Source organism: Lemur catta, chromosome 1 (genome assembly GCF_020740605.2).
Source record: "Lemur catta isolate mLemCat1 chromosome 1, mLemCat1.pri, whole genome shotgun sequence".
Lineage (NCBI taxonomy): Eukaryota > Metazoa > Chordata > Mammalia > Primates > Lemuridae > Lemur > Lemur catta.
The window spans coordinates 162,078,061-162,098,083 of record NC_059128.1 but is presented as its reverse complement, the minus strand read 5'-3'; the positions used below and the strand labels follow the sequence as shown (position 1 = coordinate 162,098,083).

Sequence of the window (20,023 nt, the reverse complement as noted above, 5' to 3'; positions counted from 1 at the left end):
GGCCATTTGACAGAAGAATTATTTCTCATATTCCTGAAAATCTGTTTTCCCCCTCTTTAATATTTAAGAAACACACACACAGGTTGCCGACAACTCTTAGAGAGCGGCTTGTGTTGTAGTTTTCACTTTCTCGGCTGTGAATAAGTGCATATGTGAGGGCTGGTCGTGCATGCACAAGCATGTACTTTGCCTGCATTAAATAAAATCACAACACAACACCAAGTACATCCACTCATTCATGTGTGCCTGCAGTCCACCTCGAGGAGACTGAAAATATAAATACAAGCTGCTATTTTGGTGTGATCACAAGAATATGGCAGCTTGTATTTTTTTTTCTCTTTAACATTTTAACACTGGGCAGATTGTCGGCATTAACACACACCAAAATCAATTCTGCTCTGAAATTGCTTGTAAAATCCTCCTTTCCTGGGGAATTTGTTTTTTATTTAAATAAAAAATGGGCTTGGAGGAAACCATGTAAAAGATAACCAACATTTAGAACATCTTAACTTTATAAAGTGTGACAATCAATGGACTAAAGTATTAGGAGTATTTCCTACAAAATGGGAACTCAGGAAGATGGTCTTTAAGTTAAAAGAAAAAATCAATAAGTTAACTCTGTAAAATCACTTTTGTATATTGTTAACATGCAAAAAAAATTTCAAAAATGATCTTGTTTCCATTCGCATACTACAATGTAACATAATAACTACCTTTGACCAAAAACTCAGGTAAGACACACCACAGAAATTCAAAGAGTTTTCTTAAGGGGAGGAAAAAAAAAAATAGAAGTAAATATTTAGCCTAAACCATATCTAAAAGTTCAACATGAATAATAAACAAAATGTAGACATTCATATCATATACTATACAAAAATATAACAACGCCTTTTCTATACAGTGCTGTCCAATAGAACTTTTCATAACAACAAATATGTTCCATATATGCGCGTCCAATACTTAGCAGCCATTACCAATTGAATGTGGCTATTTTGAATGAAGACTACATTTTAAATTTTATTTAATCTTCATTTAAATTTAAATAGCCACTTGTGCATGGTGTCTACCAAACTGTGCAGTATGTATCTATAATTTTAAAAAGACAATTTTAGCAATAATTATTAAGGAATCCACAAAATATCAAATGGTATGATTAAAAAAATGGAGGAGACAAAGTTTGCTTAAATAGATTATGTTTGAAGCTTGACCCACAAATAAACCATAAAAAAAAGGAAGCTTAAAATGAGAAAGTTGCATCTTTAAAAATCTAACCATATTGTGGAGCTTCAAGTAGGAAACAGAGTAATCAAATGATGAATGAGCTACCTAAAATGCTAACTATAATAGCTAGAAACACAAAAGACCCAGAACTGAAGATGATTATTAGCATATCCAACAGGCAATCAGATAAACTTTTAAAATATGGTCAATGTTACAATGATAAAAGTTGAAGTTTAATAGCTTAATTCAAGAGAGAGGGAAAGCGCATTTGAAGAAAAGATGAGACTATTTGGCAATAGCTTATAAATATGTTAATCTGCAAATGATGTTATAGATGCTATATATATATTTTTAGAATAGACCTTGATAGACCAAATAACATACTTCTTTGGCATCTAATGTGGAAATGATATTTTATCATGAACTCATTATTTCACATCATTTTAAATAATACTGAATTTCATTTAATGTTAGAGCTTTTGAAACATGGCAAAATTTGTTCAGAACAGACAATTTAAGTTCTAAATTAGAAATCCCATAAATTGGAAGTTCCTTGATTTACCTTTCGATTATCAGTTTTTTCAGTAATAAAAATGGGAACAGTAACAATCTCATTATGTTGAGCTAAGGAACAATTAATTGAAATGAATGCAAAACCCTTTGAGGCAAAAAAGGGTTAGTGGCATAAAAGAATATTAAAATTAGTTGAAGAGGGAGATAATATTTAATACAGTGACATATGCAGATCAAATAAATTCAATAATGATGTAAAAAACACAGTTCATGAAATCAAATTATCTTGTTTAAACTCAGACTAGAAGGTTGATAATAGTATTTTTTAAAGTGTGGTTATGTCTCTGAAGACGTAAAAGATGTTAGACATTATTACTAAAATTGAACACTGATCATCAGTGATAAGATTTGCAATAACAATAAACAACAACTTGGCAATGGACAGTAAGACAAAAACAAGACAAGGTTCATGCCCTCGAGGGGTTTACCATTAGATTTGAAAGATGACGTCTGGGCTAAACCAGAGCTTTTGTACACACTTCTATTACGGCACCAGTTATCCTGTACTGTAACTTTTTTTTTTCTGCTTTCTCTATTAGACTTTGAGCTTCTTAAGGATCCATGTCATATTTACCTTGGCATCTCTAGTGCCTGGTACACTGAGGAGACTAAACGTATTGAATACATTGACAGATGGACCTAAACAAATATAGGACCAAACAAAATTAAATAATATCATTAAAAATTATTATGAAAATTCTATAGAACATAGGATAGGAACAAATTATTTCCAATTATAAAGACTGGAAAATGCTTCATGAACCCAGGCCTTGTAGGATGAGTTGTCAGAAATCCACAATTGGAAGCAGTGGAGGGAAGTAGCATTCCAGTGAAGGAGAGTAAGCATGGAAAATGGAAAGCACAAAACCTGTTCATGGAATAATGCCAGAAGCACTGGTTAACAGGGAACTGGATATTTATTAGGGAAGATAGGTAAGTCCACTCTTCCACAGGCCAACAGGGAGTCATAAAAGGGTCTGAATTAGGCAAATGGCATGATTACAAATGTGCTTTGAGAAGAGTGATTGGGCTGTAGCACATGGAATGAACTAGAAATAAAAATATACTAGATCCAAAGAGAATAATTAAACAAGTAAGAGACTGCAGGTAGGAGGTAAAAAGAACCTGAAATGTAGTAGTAAAAATGGAATAAAACTGAAGGATGTGAGAAAACTACATGTAATGACCCCCTAATTTGTATTTAAAAATATAAAATGTATATCCCCAGCATATCTATTTTTGTCTTTATTACTCCTCTTTAGTCTAAGTCACTAATATTACATAATTTGGAATACTGCAATAGACTTCCAGTGACTTTTCCAGCTTCCATTTTGTATCCATCTTTACCCCACTACATAGCAGCCAGAATTATCTTTCAGATATCATCACATCCCTGCTCAATGTCCTCCAATAACTTCCCACTGAAATTTGAATAAAATCCAAACTTCTTACTATGTCTACAAGATTGTTCGTTTGGTCTTTGCCTTCTTCTCATATTTTTCCCTCTTTAAATCACCTGGAACTAGCCACACCTGCCTTATTTTTGTTCCTCTAAACACTGAGCTCATTTTCTTGAGGAACTTTGCACTAGCTGTTTCCTCGGCCTGACGTGTTCTTCCCCTAATCTCCACATGGCTGGCCTCTAAACTGTTTTCACATCTCAACCCAAATGTCATCTTCTCAGAGATGCCTTCTCTGGTTAATATTCCTATAGTAGCCACCCCACTGGCTATTCTCCCTCTAGCTATCATATTACCCTGCTTTATTTCTTTAGAGAATTTAATCATCTTACATAATTATCCTCTTTATATTAATATATACATGCTGGTATCTCACTCCCCCCCCACCACACTGAAATATACATCCTGTGATAGCAGGACCCTATCTGTGTTATTCACCACTCTGCTCTCCCCAATGCAAAGGGGAGAAAAAACAAAATTCTTATCGCAGAGGCTAGTGAGCAAGTAACACTGTCTAACTATCTCTGAGCTGTACTTTTCTTCTCCTATTGCATTATGAATTTCCTTACAGACTGGATTGAAAACATGGATTTTAGATTATGCAGTACCTTATAAAGATGCAAAATAGTAAAATTAGACAAGCTATTTGGCTTTTGTGATTAAATGTTTTGGGGGCCTTAAAATAAAACTGACCACCTTACCTTACAAGCTAAGTTCCTTGCCACAGAATTTACACAGAGATGGCAAGAAGACTTACTTTAAATGTGGAGAGAGTTACGGGAGAGCCTTCCACGGACAAAGATACAGAACCTCACCTACTGATGTTATGAACTGTAGGGTCTCCTAGCTGCCTTCTTTGAAGCTTTGGTTTGCCACTTTAATAAAATATACCAGTGGAGGCAAATTTTAAAAGACTCTGTACCAGGGCTATGGCCCCACCATTTCCATTTGGTAACTGTAGAGAGACTGATTATAATCCTGCTTATTAAACAGAGTAACCTAAAGTTGTCAAGTGTTTTAAGATACACCTTTTAAAAGAAGAATTTTTACTGCTTGGTTAGCAAATATATACTGCACATGTTTTTAATGAGGACTGTTTTACTGCCACTGATTACCTAAATCCTCAAACGATTAATGAGGAAATTTCTTCTTTTGCTTTTTCAAATATTTATTGAGAGCCTCATATGTGCCAGGACAATGGTGCTCTGCTTTCTGAAACTATACACCAGAGAGATCAAGCACTATCACCCCGCAGCTCTGAGAGTAGCTTCCTCATAACAATGGGCTACTCCTGAGTTAACTGGGTGTCTCAAGCTAGTCAAAATGATCCCATTCCTCCCACCCCTCTCCCCACACTATGGGAGTTAGCTATGGTTTTGTTGTTCTCTGAACCCATGATTCCCCTGAATTATTTTCACTTTAAAATGGAAAATTTCTTTTGTTAAATAGATAGTGTAATCTTAATTGCAGCACATGTCAACTGATTATTCTTGGGACATGGAAAGAGACGAGTATCGGAGAGCCAGAGGCCTTGACATTGTAAGAGATTTAGTAGCGACTGAATTAGGAGTAGAGCACACAGGCAAAGCTGCAGAACGACTTAGCGGAAGCCCCTTCAGATACTCAGGACTCTGCACATACCCGGCTAATCCCAGATCCCAATGATTGAATTAAATTTACTAACATTTATGTGACGGTTTGCAGTTTAAGGTGTAGGCCTATCTAATTTGCCACTATTACTGTATTTATGTTAATCTACAAAAATCCTGCAAGGTTGCTACTATTATTCCTATTTTACAAAACAGGAAACTGAGGGGGGGAAGATGTTGAAAGTAATATCCCCACAATTACAGCATATGTTAGCTAGGACTCATCCTAGGATCTTCTGACACAATTTCCATGTACTCCCCACTATGTGCTCAGAAAGATAAAGTCCAATATGTGAACCTTAACTACATGCTAAACAAGCAACTATTCTTCATATGGTAAAGATTGAGTAGATTGAGAGAAGAGATTGTTTGCAAATTTGAGTAGCATCAAAAGGAAGAAAAATAAGGAGGATAAGAATAATGGCTGTTATTTAAAAAGTAATTCAGTTAGAACAAGATTCAAATGCATAAAGCAAGAGATAAATTTTTCCAGCAAATCAATATAATGACTACATAATATAACCTTAATCAGATGGACAAGACTTCAGATAATTGTTGGAAATTGATAAAGCTAATTAAATATTATTTTAAGATCATCAATATTATAAATAGAATTTACTGTCAAAAAGGGAAAATAGAAATCTGTATTGTAAGAATAGAAAATTATCCTTATTATCACCATTTGATCAAAAGAAGTTTGTTACTAACACAAGTAGAATACTGTGTTCAATTAAGCACTTCTACAGATTTTGTGTTTTGCTACAATTACAAAGAGGTAACACCAGTTTGAATTATTGAAAGGAACAGGTAAATAGTTCTACATACGTTCTCTTAACATCTTGTTCAATCATTGATCGAAGTTCTTTATCTTGGAAGAATTTGTTCCAAAGACTCTGAAATAAGGAAAACAACCTATTTAAAATAATCTCACACCTTTGCTTGACTTTTATGATTTCAATTTAATAATTTAAATGATTAAATTTATCATCTCTGAGTTATTTCACAGTACAGACAGAAAACCTGAGATTGGGATAATTTTTATTAAAATCTAGTTTAAACTCTGAAATATATCCTTACTGTAACATCAATTTTTCCAGTTTGGTATTACTGAATACATTTGGCCTTCTCTATCTGCGGGTTCCCAATTTAAGGATTCAACCAACTGCAGATCAAAAATAGTAGGAAAAAATTAAAAATAATAATAGAAAATAATACAAATTTTAGAAAATGCAGTGTAACAACTTTACATAGCATTTACATTGTATTAGGCATTATAAGCAATATAGAGAAAGTATACAAGAGGATATATATAGGTTATATGGAAATACTACACCACTTTATATAAGGGACATGAACACCTACAAATTTTGGGATCCATGGTATCCATAGGAGTCCTGGAACCAATCCCCCATGGACTGAAAAATGACTGTATATTTTTAAAACTTCTATTATCCATATAAAGCGAATGATAATTTTCACTGCTATACATTGCTATTATTACTGTGTATCAATAAAAAGGTACTTGGATTAAAGCAGGACAAATGGGTCAACTGCCTCTAGTTTGAACCTGACTTGAGTTCCCAACGTACTAAGAAAGATATGTAATGTTTTCTACAAAGCTTGGCTTTATGATCCAATAGGTTTTAACATATATTTTAAAATGTAAATTTAGGAAAAGTTTTAAAAATTGCTTAATATTTTATGCTCCTATACCAAAGACTATATTATGATTATTATATGTATCGGGTAAAAGAAATGCTAATATTATGTATTACATAGAAAAAAATTCTGTTCTCAGGTAAACAGACAAAAATTAGTGCAGCAACAATTGAAGTTATATAGTATCTTTAAAGTACTAATTATTCCTAGTCTTTACTGGAATATGAGTAGAGGTAGGCCTGATCATTTCTAAACTTCTTCACAGACTCACTAACTACAAATAGTTACTTCTTTCTTCCTGGAAGTTAGTTCTGCCAAGTGAACCCTACTCTATTTTTATCATGAAAGGAAGCTTTCCTGAGCCACCTCATTCCCCACCGTAACCCTGTTAAGATAGTTCTATTCTCATCTTTATACTTTTCTATTTTACTCTTAGTTCTTACTAACCCCTGAGACTTCTCTGTAGTGTCATTCCACAGAAATATATAATTAATTTCCTACAACATACTATGTATATGGCATAGAATAATTTACATCAGGTTTTAGGTAGTACTGTTTATGGAATAAATAAAATAGTTGGCATGAGATACATTGCTTTCATGCTGATTGATAACCAGTCACACAAGCATATTCTTATGGGCAAAAGAGTTTGAGATATGAGTTAAAGATGAACTTTACCCCTTCATCCTGTGAAAGGGGATTATTGATCATCAAATCTTGCTGGCCAACAACCTTCCTTGGGTTTGTAATATGCTGGCAAAGAAAGAGAAAACACATACACACAAGAATTAGAGGCTGCTGGACTTTAAAGTATACATGGGAAAATAATCACATTAATTAAATTTACTATTTACTTACTATTTCTTTAATGTTGCCATACCATGCTCTTAATTCTTTAATTCTACTTATCCATTGACTTTTATCTTGAGGAAGAACACAAAGAAATAACTGTGAAGAAAAAAAAGAGGAAACTTTTGTAACAATAATAAGATATAAAATGTGAAACCACGTCAAACAACATCACCTAAAAATTGAAAGAGATATCATATTCAAGATATTTCACATTCATATCATCATTCCAATTCCCAATAACTTATATTTGGGGATATTTAAGAATTACATGATTAGAAAATTCAAAAAGTGAACAATCATAAAACAAGATCATAAAAGCTACACCACAAAATGGTATCAAGCTCCCCTCTAGATTTATACTAAAAAGGAAGAAAAATTCATTGAGGTTCAAGTATAATTCACATTTTACATTCTAATCTTAATGGGAGGGGTAGGGGGTTATTAAGAAGCACGAGATCTAGTTAGTAATTACTAGTTTAAGGTTTTGTCTTAAAACACATACGTAAGAGATAGCAGAGAACAGCCTTACTACCGAGGACACAGCCTGAGACACAAAGGCTCCTTTTACAGAGAAAAATGTAATTTACAATGGGCAATCAGCTTATGAAAATAACAAGCACTCTTAAAAAGGCAAATTTGATTTGATTTAGTTTACTACAACATTAAAGTAAATCTGGATTTAGGTTATTTTTGGAAAAAGAAGGATGCTAAAAGTTGAACAACGGTGAGTGGGGGTGGAGCACAAATATTTGTGCACAAATATTCCAGCAGTAGGTCTCCTGCTGTTATTGCTTGCACCTAAAAGAAGAAAAATGTACTTTAGTTATTAAGCATAAATTATTAAATCTAAAAATGTGTGTGTTTCTTACTATCTTTACCTGCACACACTCAGTATGCTCAATTTATGCAGATAACCCTAAAAATTTTTGATAAAAGTCATTTTAAAAATGAGTCTAAAAATTAATTAATTCATTTTTGGAAAATAAAAAAATACTATTTCAAAACAATTAGAAAGATAACTACAGATTATTATTACTAGTTTTGGTCATCAGTGGCCCTTTCCCTCTGAAGCAGAATGACTCAATTTCCTTCCACCACTTCTTGCTGCTCTTCACTTTGTGTTTCTAGTAAAAGAAATGTGAAAAATCTTTTACATTTGTTAGTTATGAAGAAAAAAGGAAGAAGGGCTAACTGATGTAATAAGAACCTGGAAGTTAGCACCCCCATTCTACTGCCCAGCTTCAAGAATTCTGCAAAAGCCTCTGGGGGAACGTTAACGTTAAAGTGTTGATTTGAATTTTGCACCAACAAAACAGATGAAAAGACAGTTATTTCATATGACTCCTTTACCATCACCAATTATTCAGGACTAAGGTGGTTCAATCTTATTAGTAAATGTCCTATGAAAGATAAACATAGATGGCCAAAATAATGGGAGTGAAGTCGTTTAGAAAATTCAGTGATCCCCTGCATGGGTAATCTTCTAGGGCATCAGGTAATGTGTTGATATATTGCAACCACAAACTGTAAATAAATATTTTCTTCTTACCTTCCAGCAAATGCTGCGGAACCTGCTGCTTCTCAGCTGCCCATTAATCCCCTTCTGCCTTATCGTTGCCAAGTAATTGTTGTTTACAAATAGTTCTTCCCATTCTTTCCTATATCAAAGAAACCAAAGCATGGGAATCCTTTTGTTAAAATTCTTCTGCTTGGAGAGGAACGCTACAGGAAATTAATTTTAAATAAGTCTAAGAAATGCAACTTTTAAAACATATATATTTAGTTGTGTACTGTTTTTAAACGCATGGCTGTCTTTTTGGATACAGTTCTTCTGTAGATTTAATGAATATGTAGATAGCTATAATTACGCCAGCTACTGAAATTCATGTCTGTGGAGGCTATTACATTTCCTCTAAAATGTTGATAGTGCAGTTCAGTGTATAAACAAAAAACCAATGAATAGTAATATAAATAAATGACTGTTTTAGCCACTGACAAAGACATACATGCTTCAAAAATATACAACAAAAAAGTGTAATGATTATATTGGCTTCTCACTTGAAATATCTGTTTAAATGAACTTGTTCTCTTTAATGTCAGGCTGGGCAGTTAAATACAGTATTATAGAACTATTAGTGTTACTATTAGCGCTACTTAATATTGAAATCTCTGCAACTTCTTTCTACATGATCAGTTTTAAAATTTTAACAGGTGTGGGCAAATTTGAAAAAAAATCGAAAAATTAAAAAGCCTCACTGTAAAAACTGTTAAAGGCAAGCTTGAGTACCTTGCAGTACCTATGGCTGAGTAGATAAACAACCGAAATATGCCTCCCAGGCATGCAGACACCAGGGGCCTAACACCTGTGCCTCATTAATATACAAGTAAATCTGCTCTACTGGGAAACAATTGGAAATTAATTGTCCCAAACGATTTACTGAGTTTGAATAAAGGAATTAGATCTATATTCCCTGCATCTTGCACCAAACTAAACATTAAGAATTAGAGTTGAAGCTATTGAGATCAGCTTTATGAAATTTCTCTCAATTTCCATGCCACAATAAAATAAACTTATAATTTAGCATTTATGATCAAAGCTGAAACCCTAGCACCAATCTCTGCTAGAGATATTTCCTACATATAAAGCCACTAAAATCCTCAATAATCTTTCTATATACATGCAGTTGTCACTAGCAAGGCCCCACTCATTTTGAGAAAGGACAACCTTACATACTATGCTCAGAGTCGTGAACATAACCAACTGCACACATAAAGTTCAAAAACTGACCATGGAGCAGGATGCATCTTCTCCACACAATTCCAGAAGAGTGACCAAAAACAATGCAACATTCCTACAGCCATTAGCAGAACTTCTAGCCTTAACCTGGTGGCACTGATCCCTAATCACACCAAGCTTTCTGCCAAGAGGGGCTTCTAGCTAAGTTTGCCAAATGGGACACACATTCTAACCCCATGCTAAAAGCAATGGATTTCCACCACCACTCCATGAAAATTTCTTATTCTCATCACTCTGTTAGGAAAAAAAACAAACAAAAAAAATTGTTTTTATTTTAATTTGCATTTGTATTATTAGTGAAACTGAAAAATTTCCATGCTTTTAGGTTATTCAAAACTTCTGTTCCTGTCCTTTGCCCATTTTTAGCAGTACAGGATAATGGTTAAGAGCATGGACATCAGATCCACACTCCTGGTATCAAAAAGACAGCCATGCAGTCAGAAAAAATGCACAGCTTACTAGCTACTGACTAGAAATGCAAGCATGAACAAGTTTCTTAACCTCCCTATGCCTTAGTTTCCTCATCTTTAAATGGAATAATAATAGCATCTACTTCAAAGAATTATTTTGAGAATTAAAAGAATATAGAAAAGGCCTCAGAAGGATATCCAGCATATAATACTTTTAAAAATATTATTGTTAATGATTATAATACTGCTTTTATGTTAGTGTGCCTTATTATTGACCCAAGAGAAAAGTTTTTCATACATTAAAATCATCCTACCTGTGTCAGCCAATTTTTTAACCCAATTGTTTTGATTTTCAACAAATTAAAGCTTTTTGTCTATAATTAAGATCTAACAGGATGGGCACGGTGGCTCATGCCTCTAATCCTAGCACTCTGGGAGGCCGAGGCAGGAGGATCACTTGAGGTCAGGAGTTCAACACCAGCCTGAGCGAGAACAAGACCCCGTTTCTACTAAAAATAGAAAAAAAATTAGCCAGGCATAGTGGTGCGTGCCTGTAGTTCCAGCTACTTGGGAGACTGAGGCAGGAGGATCTCCTGAGGCCAGGAGTTTGAGGTTGCTATGAGCTAGGCTGATGCCATGGCACTTTATCCCAGGCAGCAGAGTCAGACTCTGTTTCACAAAAAAAAAACAAACAAAAAAATCTGACGTTATTTTCTCTTCTTGCTCTGTTCATTGTTTTCCACTGTGTAAGTAATTCTTAGCCACTCCAAGATCAAAGAAATATTCACTGAATCATGTGGCTTTTCTTAACCACTTTAATCCATCTGCATCTACTTCTAAACAATTGCACATATGTATCAATGGTATATAGTATATTGTTCAAATTCTGTTTTTATATAGTTTTTAGCAATACTCAAAGATGAGATCAGCAATGAGTACATAAGTATATTAGAAGAACACAGGCATATCTCATTTTATGTCACTTCACTTTATTACACTTTGCAGACATTTCATTTTTTACAAATTGAAGGTCTGTGACAACCCTGCATCAAGCAAATCTATCGGCATGTGCTCAGTTAGTGTCTCTGTCACATTTGCTAATTCCCACAATATTTCAAGCTTTTTCATTATATCTGTTATGGTAATCTAGGATCTCTGATGTTACTAATGTAATTGTTTTTAGAGTGTTAAGAACCACACTCATAAAGAAAGCAAACTTAATTGATAAATATTATATGTTTTCTGACTGTTCCACTGACCAGGTATTCCCTGTCTCCCTCTCCTTGGGCATCCCTATTTCCTAACACATAACAGTATTGAAATTAGGCTAATTATAACCTTATAAGGGCCTGTAAGTGTTCAAGTGAAAGGAAGAGTCTTACATGTCTCAATTTAAATCAAAAGCTAGAAATTATTAAGTTTAGTAAGGAAGGTATGTCGAAAACCAAGTTAGGGCAAAAGCTAGGTCTACTGTGCCAACAGCCAAGTGGTGAATGCAAAAAAAAAAAAAAAAAGTTCTTAGAGGAAATCAAAACTGTTACTTCAGTACATACATGAATGATAAGAAAGAAAAACAGTCTTGTTCCTGATAGGGAGAAATTTTGAGTGCTCTGTATAGAAGATCAAACTAGTCACAACATTCCTCAAGTCAAAGCCTAATCCACAGCAAGGACCTAACTCTCTTGAATTCTGTGAAGACTAAGAGAGATGAGAAAGTTGCAAAAGAAAAATTTGAATCTAGCAGAGGCTGGTTCATGAGATTTAAGGAAAGAAGCTGTCTCCAGAACATCAAAGTGCAAGGTGAAGCAGCAAGTGCTGATGGAGAAGCTGCAGGAAGTTATCCAGAAGATCTAGCTAAAATCACTGATAAACGGGGCTACACTAAATGGATTTTCAATACAGACAAAACAGTTTTCTACTGGAAGATGCCACCTAAGACATTCATAGCTAGAGAGGAGAATTCAATGCCTGGCTTCAAAGCTTCAAAGGACAGGCTGACTCTCTTGTTAGGGGCTAATGCAGATGGTAACTTTAAGTTGAAGCCAGTGCTACTATTCTTAAAATCTTAGGGTCCTTCAGAATTATGTGAAATCGACTCTGCCTATGCTCTATAAATGGATCAAGAAGCCAGGATGATACAACATTTGTTTACAGCAGGGTTTACTGAATATTTTAAGCCCACTGTTGAGACCTACTGACCAGAAAAAAAGATTCCTTTCAAAATATTACTGTTCGTTGACAATGTATGTGGTTACCCAAGAGCTCTGATGAAGATGGACAAGGAGAATAATGCTGTTTCATGCCTGCTAACACAACACCCATTCTGTAGCCCATGGATTAAGGAGTAATAATATTGACTTTCAAGTCTTATTACTGAAGAAATACATTTTGTAAGGCTATCACTGCCATAGATAGTGACAACTTTGATGTATCTGGGCAAAGTAAATTGAAAACCTAGGAAAATTCACCATTCTGGGTATCCTTAAGGACATCTATGATTCAGGGGAGGAGGTCAGAATGTCAACATGAACAAGAGTTTGGAAGAAGTTGATTCCAATCCTCATGGATGACTTTGAGGAGTTCAAGATTTCACTGGAGGAAGTAATTGCAGATGTGGTGGAAATATCAAGACAACTAGAATTAGAAGTGAAGCCTGAAGATATGACTGAATTGCTTCAATCTCATGATGAAACTATAATGGATAAGGAGTTGCTTTCTGTGGATGAGCAAACAAAATGGTTTCTTGAAATGAAATCTACTCCAGGTGAAGATGCTGTGAACACTATTGAAATCACAACAAATGATGTAGAATATTACATAAATTTAGTTGATAAAGCAGTGGGAAGGTCTGAGAGGACTGACTCCAATTTTGAAAGAAGTTCTACTGCAGGTAAAATGCTATCAAACAGCACCACAGGCTACAGAGAAATCTTTTGTGAAAGGAACAGTCCATCAATGTGGCACAGTTCACTGTTCTCTTACTTTCAGAAATTGCCACAGCGACCCAAACTTCAGCAACCACCATGCTGATCAGCCAGCAGCCATTCACACCAAAGATCCTCCACCAGCAAAAAGACTACAACTCACGGAAGGCTTAGATGATCATCAGCATTTAAATTTAAATTAAGCTATGTACTTTTTTTAGATATTTTCTATTGGACATTTTATAGATGACAGTATAAGCATAACTATTACATGCACTAGGAAACCAAAATAATAATAATAATAATAATAATAATAATTTGATTTGCTTTACAGCAGTGATATGGACCTGAACCCGCAATATCTCCGAGGTATGCCTATACAACTCAGAATCCATAAGTATGTTTAAATAGCTTGTGATCTGTGAACAAAAAGCATAGATTTCAAATGTACGGTATTTTGAAACCAAAAGGAATCATAATTTGTGAGATACCATGAAGTTCCATGGCCTGAAAACACGAGAAAGTCCAGATTAGAGAGAGAAGTATGAAGCAATGACTTCTAAAGTTTTTTCCAAAATCAGCTTCTATTCACAAGTACCAAGAAATTGTAAAAGTACAGGCACAGCTGGTGGCTAGATTCATTGCCATCTTGTCAAGTTAAGCAGGCTTTTAAGGTCAACTTACATACTACTTATGTAATGAAGGATAATTATTTGTTAGCTTAAATAAGAACGTGTACCTTGATTACAGTGTTGGTACAGAGAAAAGGAGACTGAGGCATGTGAATTGGAAACATTATCTCTGAAATTTACAATCATTTAAATTTATTCAGAGGCACTTACAGTTCTAATTAAGGCATAACATCTCAAACTGATGAACAGCTCTAACAACAGAGGAATATAAAGGCCACAAATAATATATTAATTGCCTTTCTCTTCTATAGAATAGTGTTTCTTCAATAAACTGTGACACAGAGTAAATATAATAAACAGTTATTAAGTGCCTACTATGTGCTTAACACTCACAGAGATACTTCTTAAAATGTATGAAGTTAAGGAATGGACAGATGGATACGTAGACCAACAATAAAATGATTAACGCAAAACACTGGCAGTACAAAGGAAGGAGAAATGGTTTTATACTTAAATATTAAAACTCAGGATATGAAATAATAGCAGCACCATAGGCACTTAAATACTACTCCCAGGAATTGAGCTATCAAAGGTTAAACAGACCCCAGAGGGCAAAATGTTGAAAAGTTTGGCCCTTTTAGGGGAGCTGGACCAAATGAAAGCTTTTTACAATCACAAATATGAATGGTGGACTGGCTCCTGAACTTGGAGGAAGACACGGGAAAAGAATAAAAAATACTGGAGTCAATAGTGCAATTTTTCCATTTAATTAACAAAAATAAAGGAAAGGTAGTTGCTAAACTTTGTCTGACAAACACAAAAAATATAGTGTGTGCCTGAATAGCAAAGGTCTGACAATGATGCCATTAAAATGCTAAAAAACCCATTTATGATATAATGTGTAAATCACTTCTAACCTCTATAGGAACTCTTTTAGGGTGTGCATTTTTAAACCCTGTTTATGAATGAGGAAATTAAGGTTCAGAAGAATTAGTAACTTGTCAAGAGAAAAAAATGAGAATTAGGAAAATTATCTTTCTGGAATAATATGGAAGACAAGTAACACTAAAGGGGATCATGCTACTCTAGACGTCGAGGGTAAAAATGACCTCTGGCAACAAAGCAGGAGAGAAATGCGCCTATATGCTTTTTCCCTCAGATTTTTAGTTTTTTAATATCAAGTCCAAGCACATAGAGGTAAGTTTTCACCTGATAAGTTCAAATGAGAAGATAAGTTAAAGACAGCTGCTACAGGTAGCTAAGAACAACGTGGGACATTTAGGTGTGTAAAACCTTAAATGGAATAGGTTAGAGAGAAATGGGCCCTAAGACTCCTTTAACAAAGCATTAGTGCCATCTAGTGGCAACTACTCTACCTTGCAGATACTGGGTCCCTGAAAACAATCAGCATCTAAGCAGGAAGAGGCAGAGATGGGTAGATTTCACTTCTCTCGCCAATGGAGACAGATTAATAGTGGCTGCCCTGGAAGCATTGTGTTGAAAAGGACTCTAAACCTACACCTGTGCTCCTCTGAAAAGAACACTGTGACTGATTAAATAAGTTGGCCTTGAGTGTTGCAATTATTTCTCAAAAAATGAAATCAACTTTTGCAGCAGCAGTTGATGTCTTCTAAGAATACCTATTTAGGTAGTTAAGCCTCCTGTAATGGCTTTTTGACATGGAAATCAATTAGGATATGCAGTGAATAAATACAGCTGAGGATTATAAAGAGATATCTATTTCTAATCATATATTTTAATATAGTATTTTCCCAAGATATGCACATAAACATGGCATGAAACTAGTTAGTTCCTTCTAAATTTGTTTAAATACTTTTGTAACCTAAATGATTCGTAAATGACTAAATTATGTGCTAATTTAGGACTAGAAAATTTCTGAACCATTGTCCCAAATGGTGATGCACTACACAAAACACTAATTTTATTTATAAAATAAACAGTTATATGATGGCTTCTACCCCATTTTCAGGCACTGTTTGGACAGAGAACAACATCTCTATGGGGCTAACTTTAAAAATCCAAACAACTGCAACAATGGCAAAGCATTCAGAGGCTACATATATTCTAGTAGTGAAGATCTTTAATACTTGGTTAGGAAGAGCTACTTAGGCTTCTACTGATAATGAAATTGTTAAGTGGACAAGAAAAGAAGTTATGACCCTGGGGAAGTCCAAAAGGTCAAAGAGAGGGGAGAAGAAAGAAAGGCAGGGGACACGCTTCTGGCTGTCTGGGAGGTGTGGTAATAATGGAGTATGGTAGAGGAAGCTTTCAGATATGACCCATATCGTTTACCAGGTCAGCCAACCAACCATGATCATCTTATTGAGATTTGACTAGAGAGATAATTGAACCAAAAGGCCAGGGCAGGATGAGGGTGACCTCCAAGAAGGATTAGATTAGAATTACATGGGTAAAATATCTGAAGCTGAGGAAGTATGAGGTAGGAAAGCTGAACTTAACACAAAAAGATTTATACAATTTTATAATCCTAAAATGCATGCCAACATTTGAAAAATTGCCATATTAATTATGATCACATTCATTTTGTCAAACATACAGAAAAAAGGAGACAATAAATTTTTAAATCTGTTTCTAATATGTACCAAAATATATTAATGAACGATTTCTATCAATAAAAGGACTATGCCATAATTTCAATATATTTTAAAGAGTACATACTTTTATGTCATTTTAAAAGTATGATTTTGAAAATACTACTCAAATAGAATAAGGAACATCTAACTTAAAATCAATGGAAATATGAAAAGTGTAAATTAGGTATGTCAGCATCAGACTGTAAAGTGTGGCACCAGATATGGGTAAGCTACAACATTAGGACTGCAGGTGCCAAGATCAACCAGATAAACACTGATGTTATCTATAATTACCTCATTTTTAGCTTAAATCACAGGTAATGAGGGAACTCAGAGTCTCTAAAAGGCAATTAGAAACTGTACTGGCTTTTTTGCTTCCTGTATCAGGAATTTTTTAAAACTTACTTTTATTTAAAGCTTTTTTTTTCCTCTCCCATAATGAAAAAAATCAGGGCATATCATTCATATATATATATAGAGAGAGAGAGAGAGAGAAAGAGAGAGAGAGACACACACACACACACAAATAGAACGCACAATTATCCACAGCTTAAAATGGATTTCTTCATATGTCTAGGTGAAATATGTTATCATATGATGAGGCTCCATTGAAACAAAGGCAGAGAATAGTTCAAAGCCTAGAGGTTTGTTAAATTAATTTGAGATAATGTTTTGAATTGGTTTGAACTGAACTCTGAATTGAGAAATCTTGAACCTCTACCTCAATATCCACAAGAACACAAAGAACTGGGTTAAAACAGTTATGGACTATCAGATATAATACTCTGTGATTTTTTTTATTTTTATTTTTAAAGACAGTGTCTCACTTTGTTACCCAGGCTGGAGTACAGTGGTGCAATCATAGCTCACTGCAGCCTTGAACTCCTAGGCTCAAGTGATCTTCCTGCCTCAGCCTCCAGAGTAGCTGGGACTACAGGTGTGTGCCACCACATCCAGTTAATTTTTTTATATTTTGTAGAGATGAGGTCTCACTACGTTGCCCCAGCTGATTTTGAACTCCTAGCTTCAGGCAATCCTCCTGTCTTGGCCTCCCAAAGTGCTGGATTACAGGTGCTAGCCATTGCGCTCGGCCAGTACTCTTTTCTATTAAGGTATTGTTTTCATCAAAATATAGTGTTTAATGCCTCTAAATTCAGTGCCATATGAAGTAGGTAAATTCAATAATCATACTTTCAAAAAAGGAATCAAGAAAAGCTGTATCACAAGCTTTTTAATTTCATAAAAACCTTTTTTAAAATTTTATAAAAATTTAGACACATAAAAAGGTAATTATATTACTAATGAAAGAATCAGCATTTAGAAATGAGGAGAGAAAAGGATCCTCATAGAGATAATCTCTGTGAAGTTGTCTGGAGTGAATATATTTTATATTCCATTGTTTACTAATGTTTCCTATGTAATTAGCAAGTAAGGAAAAATCGTCTTCTTTGAGACTTGTCCCTGCAGACTGTCCTCACCTTCTTTCTACCCCCACTCCACTTCATTTACCTTGATATTCATAACTCGCATGGGCTTGACATCTAAACTTTCTATAATATGACAAAGAATTTGCCACATAGTCTGTAATATAAACAATACTGTAAAGGAAATGTTTATAGAATCGGGAACAAATTATTTTCCAGAAATTTAGAAATAGGAATTTATTTAGTAAAATCTGATGTCCCAATTAAAAGTTATTCCTGGCCAGGCGCGGTGGCTCATACTTGTAATCTTAGCACTTTGGGAGATCGAGGTGGGAGGATCACTTGAGGTCAGACGTTCAAGACCGCCTGAGCAACATAGCAAGATACTATCTCTATAAAAAATTTAAAAATTAGATGTGCATGGTAGTGCGGTGCCTGTAGTCCCAGCTACTCAGGAGGATGAGGCAGGAAGATCCCTTGAGCCCAGGAGTTGGAGGTTACAATAAACTATGATGACACTGCAGCAGTCTAGCCCAGGCAACAGAGCTAGACTCTGTCTCAAGGGAAAAAAAAAAAAGTTAATCCTACCTGTTAAGGCAGTGGTCTCCAACCTTTTGGTACCAGGGACTGGTTTCATGGAAGACAATTTTTCTACAAACAGGTGAGAGAGGTGGGTGGGGGTGGGAGGCGGAGCTCAGGCAGTGATGTGAGGATGGAGAGTAGCTATAGATACAGATGAAGCTTCACTTGCTCACCTACTGTTCTCTCCTGCTGTGCACGCCCCCCACCCCATTCCTAAGTTTCATGAAAGACAATTTTTCCAAAGTCGGTTGCTAGGAGGGTGGGAGCGGGGGTGGATAGTGCAGCCGAGCTCTGAAACCAGGTCCTTAACAGGAGTTGGGGACTGCAGTCTTAAGGCATGTTTTCCAAGACTGGCTTGACTAACAGGGTATTACACATACAGAAATATAAGTATGCTTAGAATAAATACTTTCTCTTAAAAAGACTAAAATGGGTTGTATTTTAACTGAATCTGTCATTTACTTGACAACCTCTAGATCAGCACTATCCAACAGAAATTTCTGAGATGACAGTAATGTTCTGTATCTGACTGTCCAATGTGGCAACCACTAATCACACATAGCTACTAAGCGCTGAAATATGGCTAATGCAACTGAGGAACTACATATATTATTTTACTTTAATTAATTAAAACCTAAATTTGAATAGCCTCATGTCATCAGTGGCTCCTATATTGGACAGTGAAGCTAAAAATATTTTAAGGATAATAACAATTTACTCATATATACATTCATTTTTTTAAAGTAACAACTACAAAGGTATAGGGTAGGGCTGGGTGCTGGGGCTCACGCCTGTAATCCTAGCACTCTGGGAAGCTGAGGCAGGAGGATTGCTTGAGCTCAGGAGTTCGAGACCAGCCTGAGCAAGAGCGAGACCCCATCTCTATTATAAATAGAAAGAAATTAGCCAAACAACTAAAAATAGAAAAAATTAGCCAGGCATGGTGGTGCATGCCTGTAGTCCCAGCTACCCGGGAGGCTGACGCAGGAGGATCACTTAAGCCCAGGAGGTTGAGGTTGCTGTGAGCTAGGCTGACGCCACGGCACTCTAGCCCAGGCAAGAGACTGAGACTCTGTCTCAAAAAAAAAAAAAAGGTACAGGGTATATAAAGATACATATACACATAATACATACCTGTGTATAATATAATTGGGGAAAGAAAACAAACATTAAAAGTTAAATAATACATGTGGCTAAATAAATCAATGGAATTCCATAGGAGATG

The 20,023-nt window shown here is 35.1% G+C and overlaps 1 protein-coding gene across 2 annotated transcripts in view; it reads right to left on the bottom strand.

Annotated features, from left to right (window-relative positions):
- Window positions 1-20,023, bottom strand: part of TBC1D5 (TBC1 domain family member 5) — a 538,038-nt gene that overhangs the window by 217,526 nt on the left and 300,489 nt on the right. For both annotated transcript variants that reach the window (XM_045538232.1, XM_045538239.1), the window contains exons 6-9: window positions 8,964-9,072; window positions 7,421-7,510; window positions 7,241-7,315; window positions 5,729-5,796 (exon numbers count right to left, since the gene is read on the bottom strand). In XM_045538232.1, coding sequence (XP_045394188.1) covers window positions 5,729-5,796; window positions 7,241-7,315; window positions 7,421-7,510; window positions 8,964-9,072 — 342 coding nt within the window. The remainder of the gene's footprint in view (window positions 1-5,728; window positions 5,797-7,240; window positions 7,316-7,420; window positions 7,511-8,963; window positions 9,073-20,023) is intronic.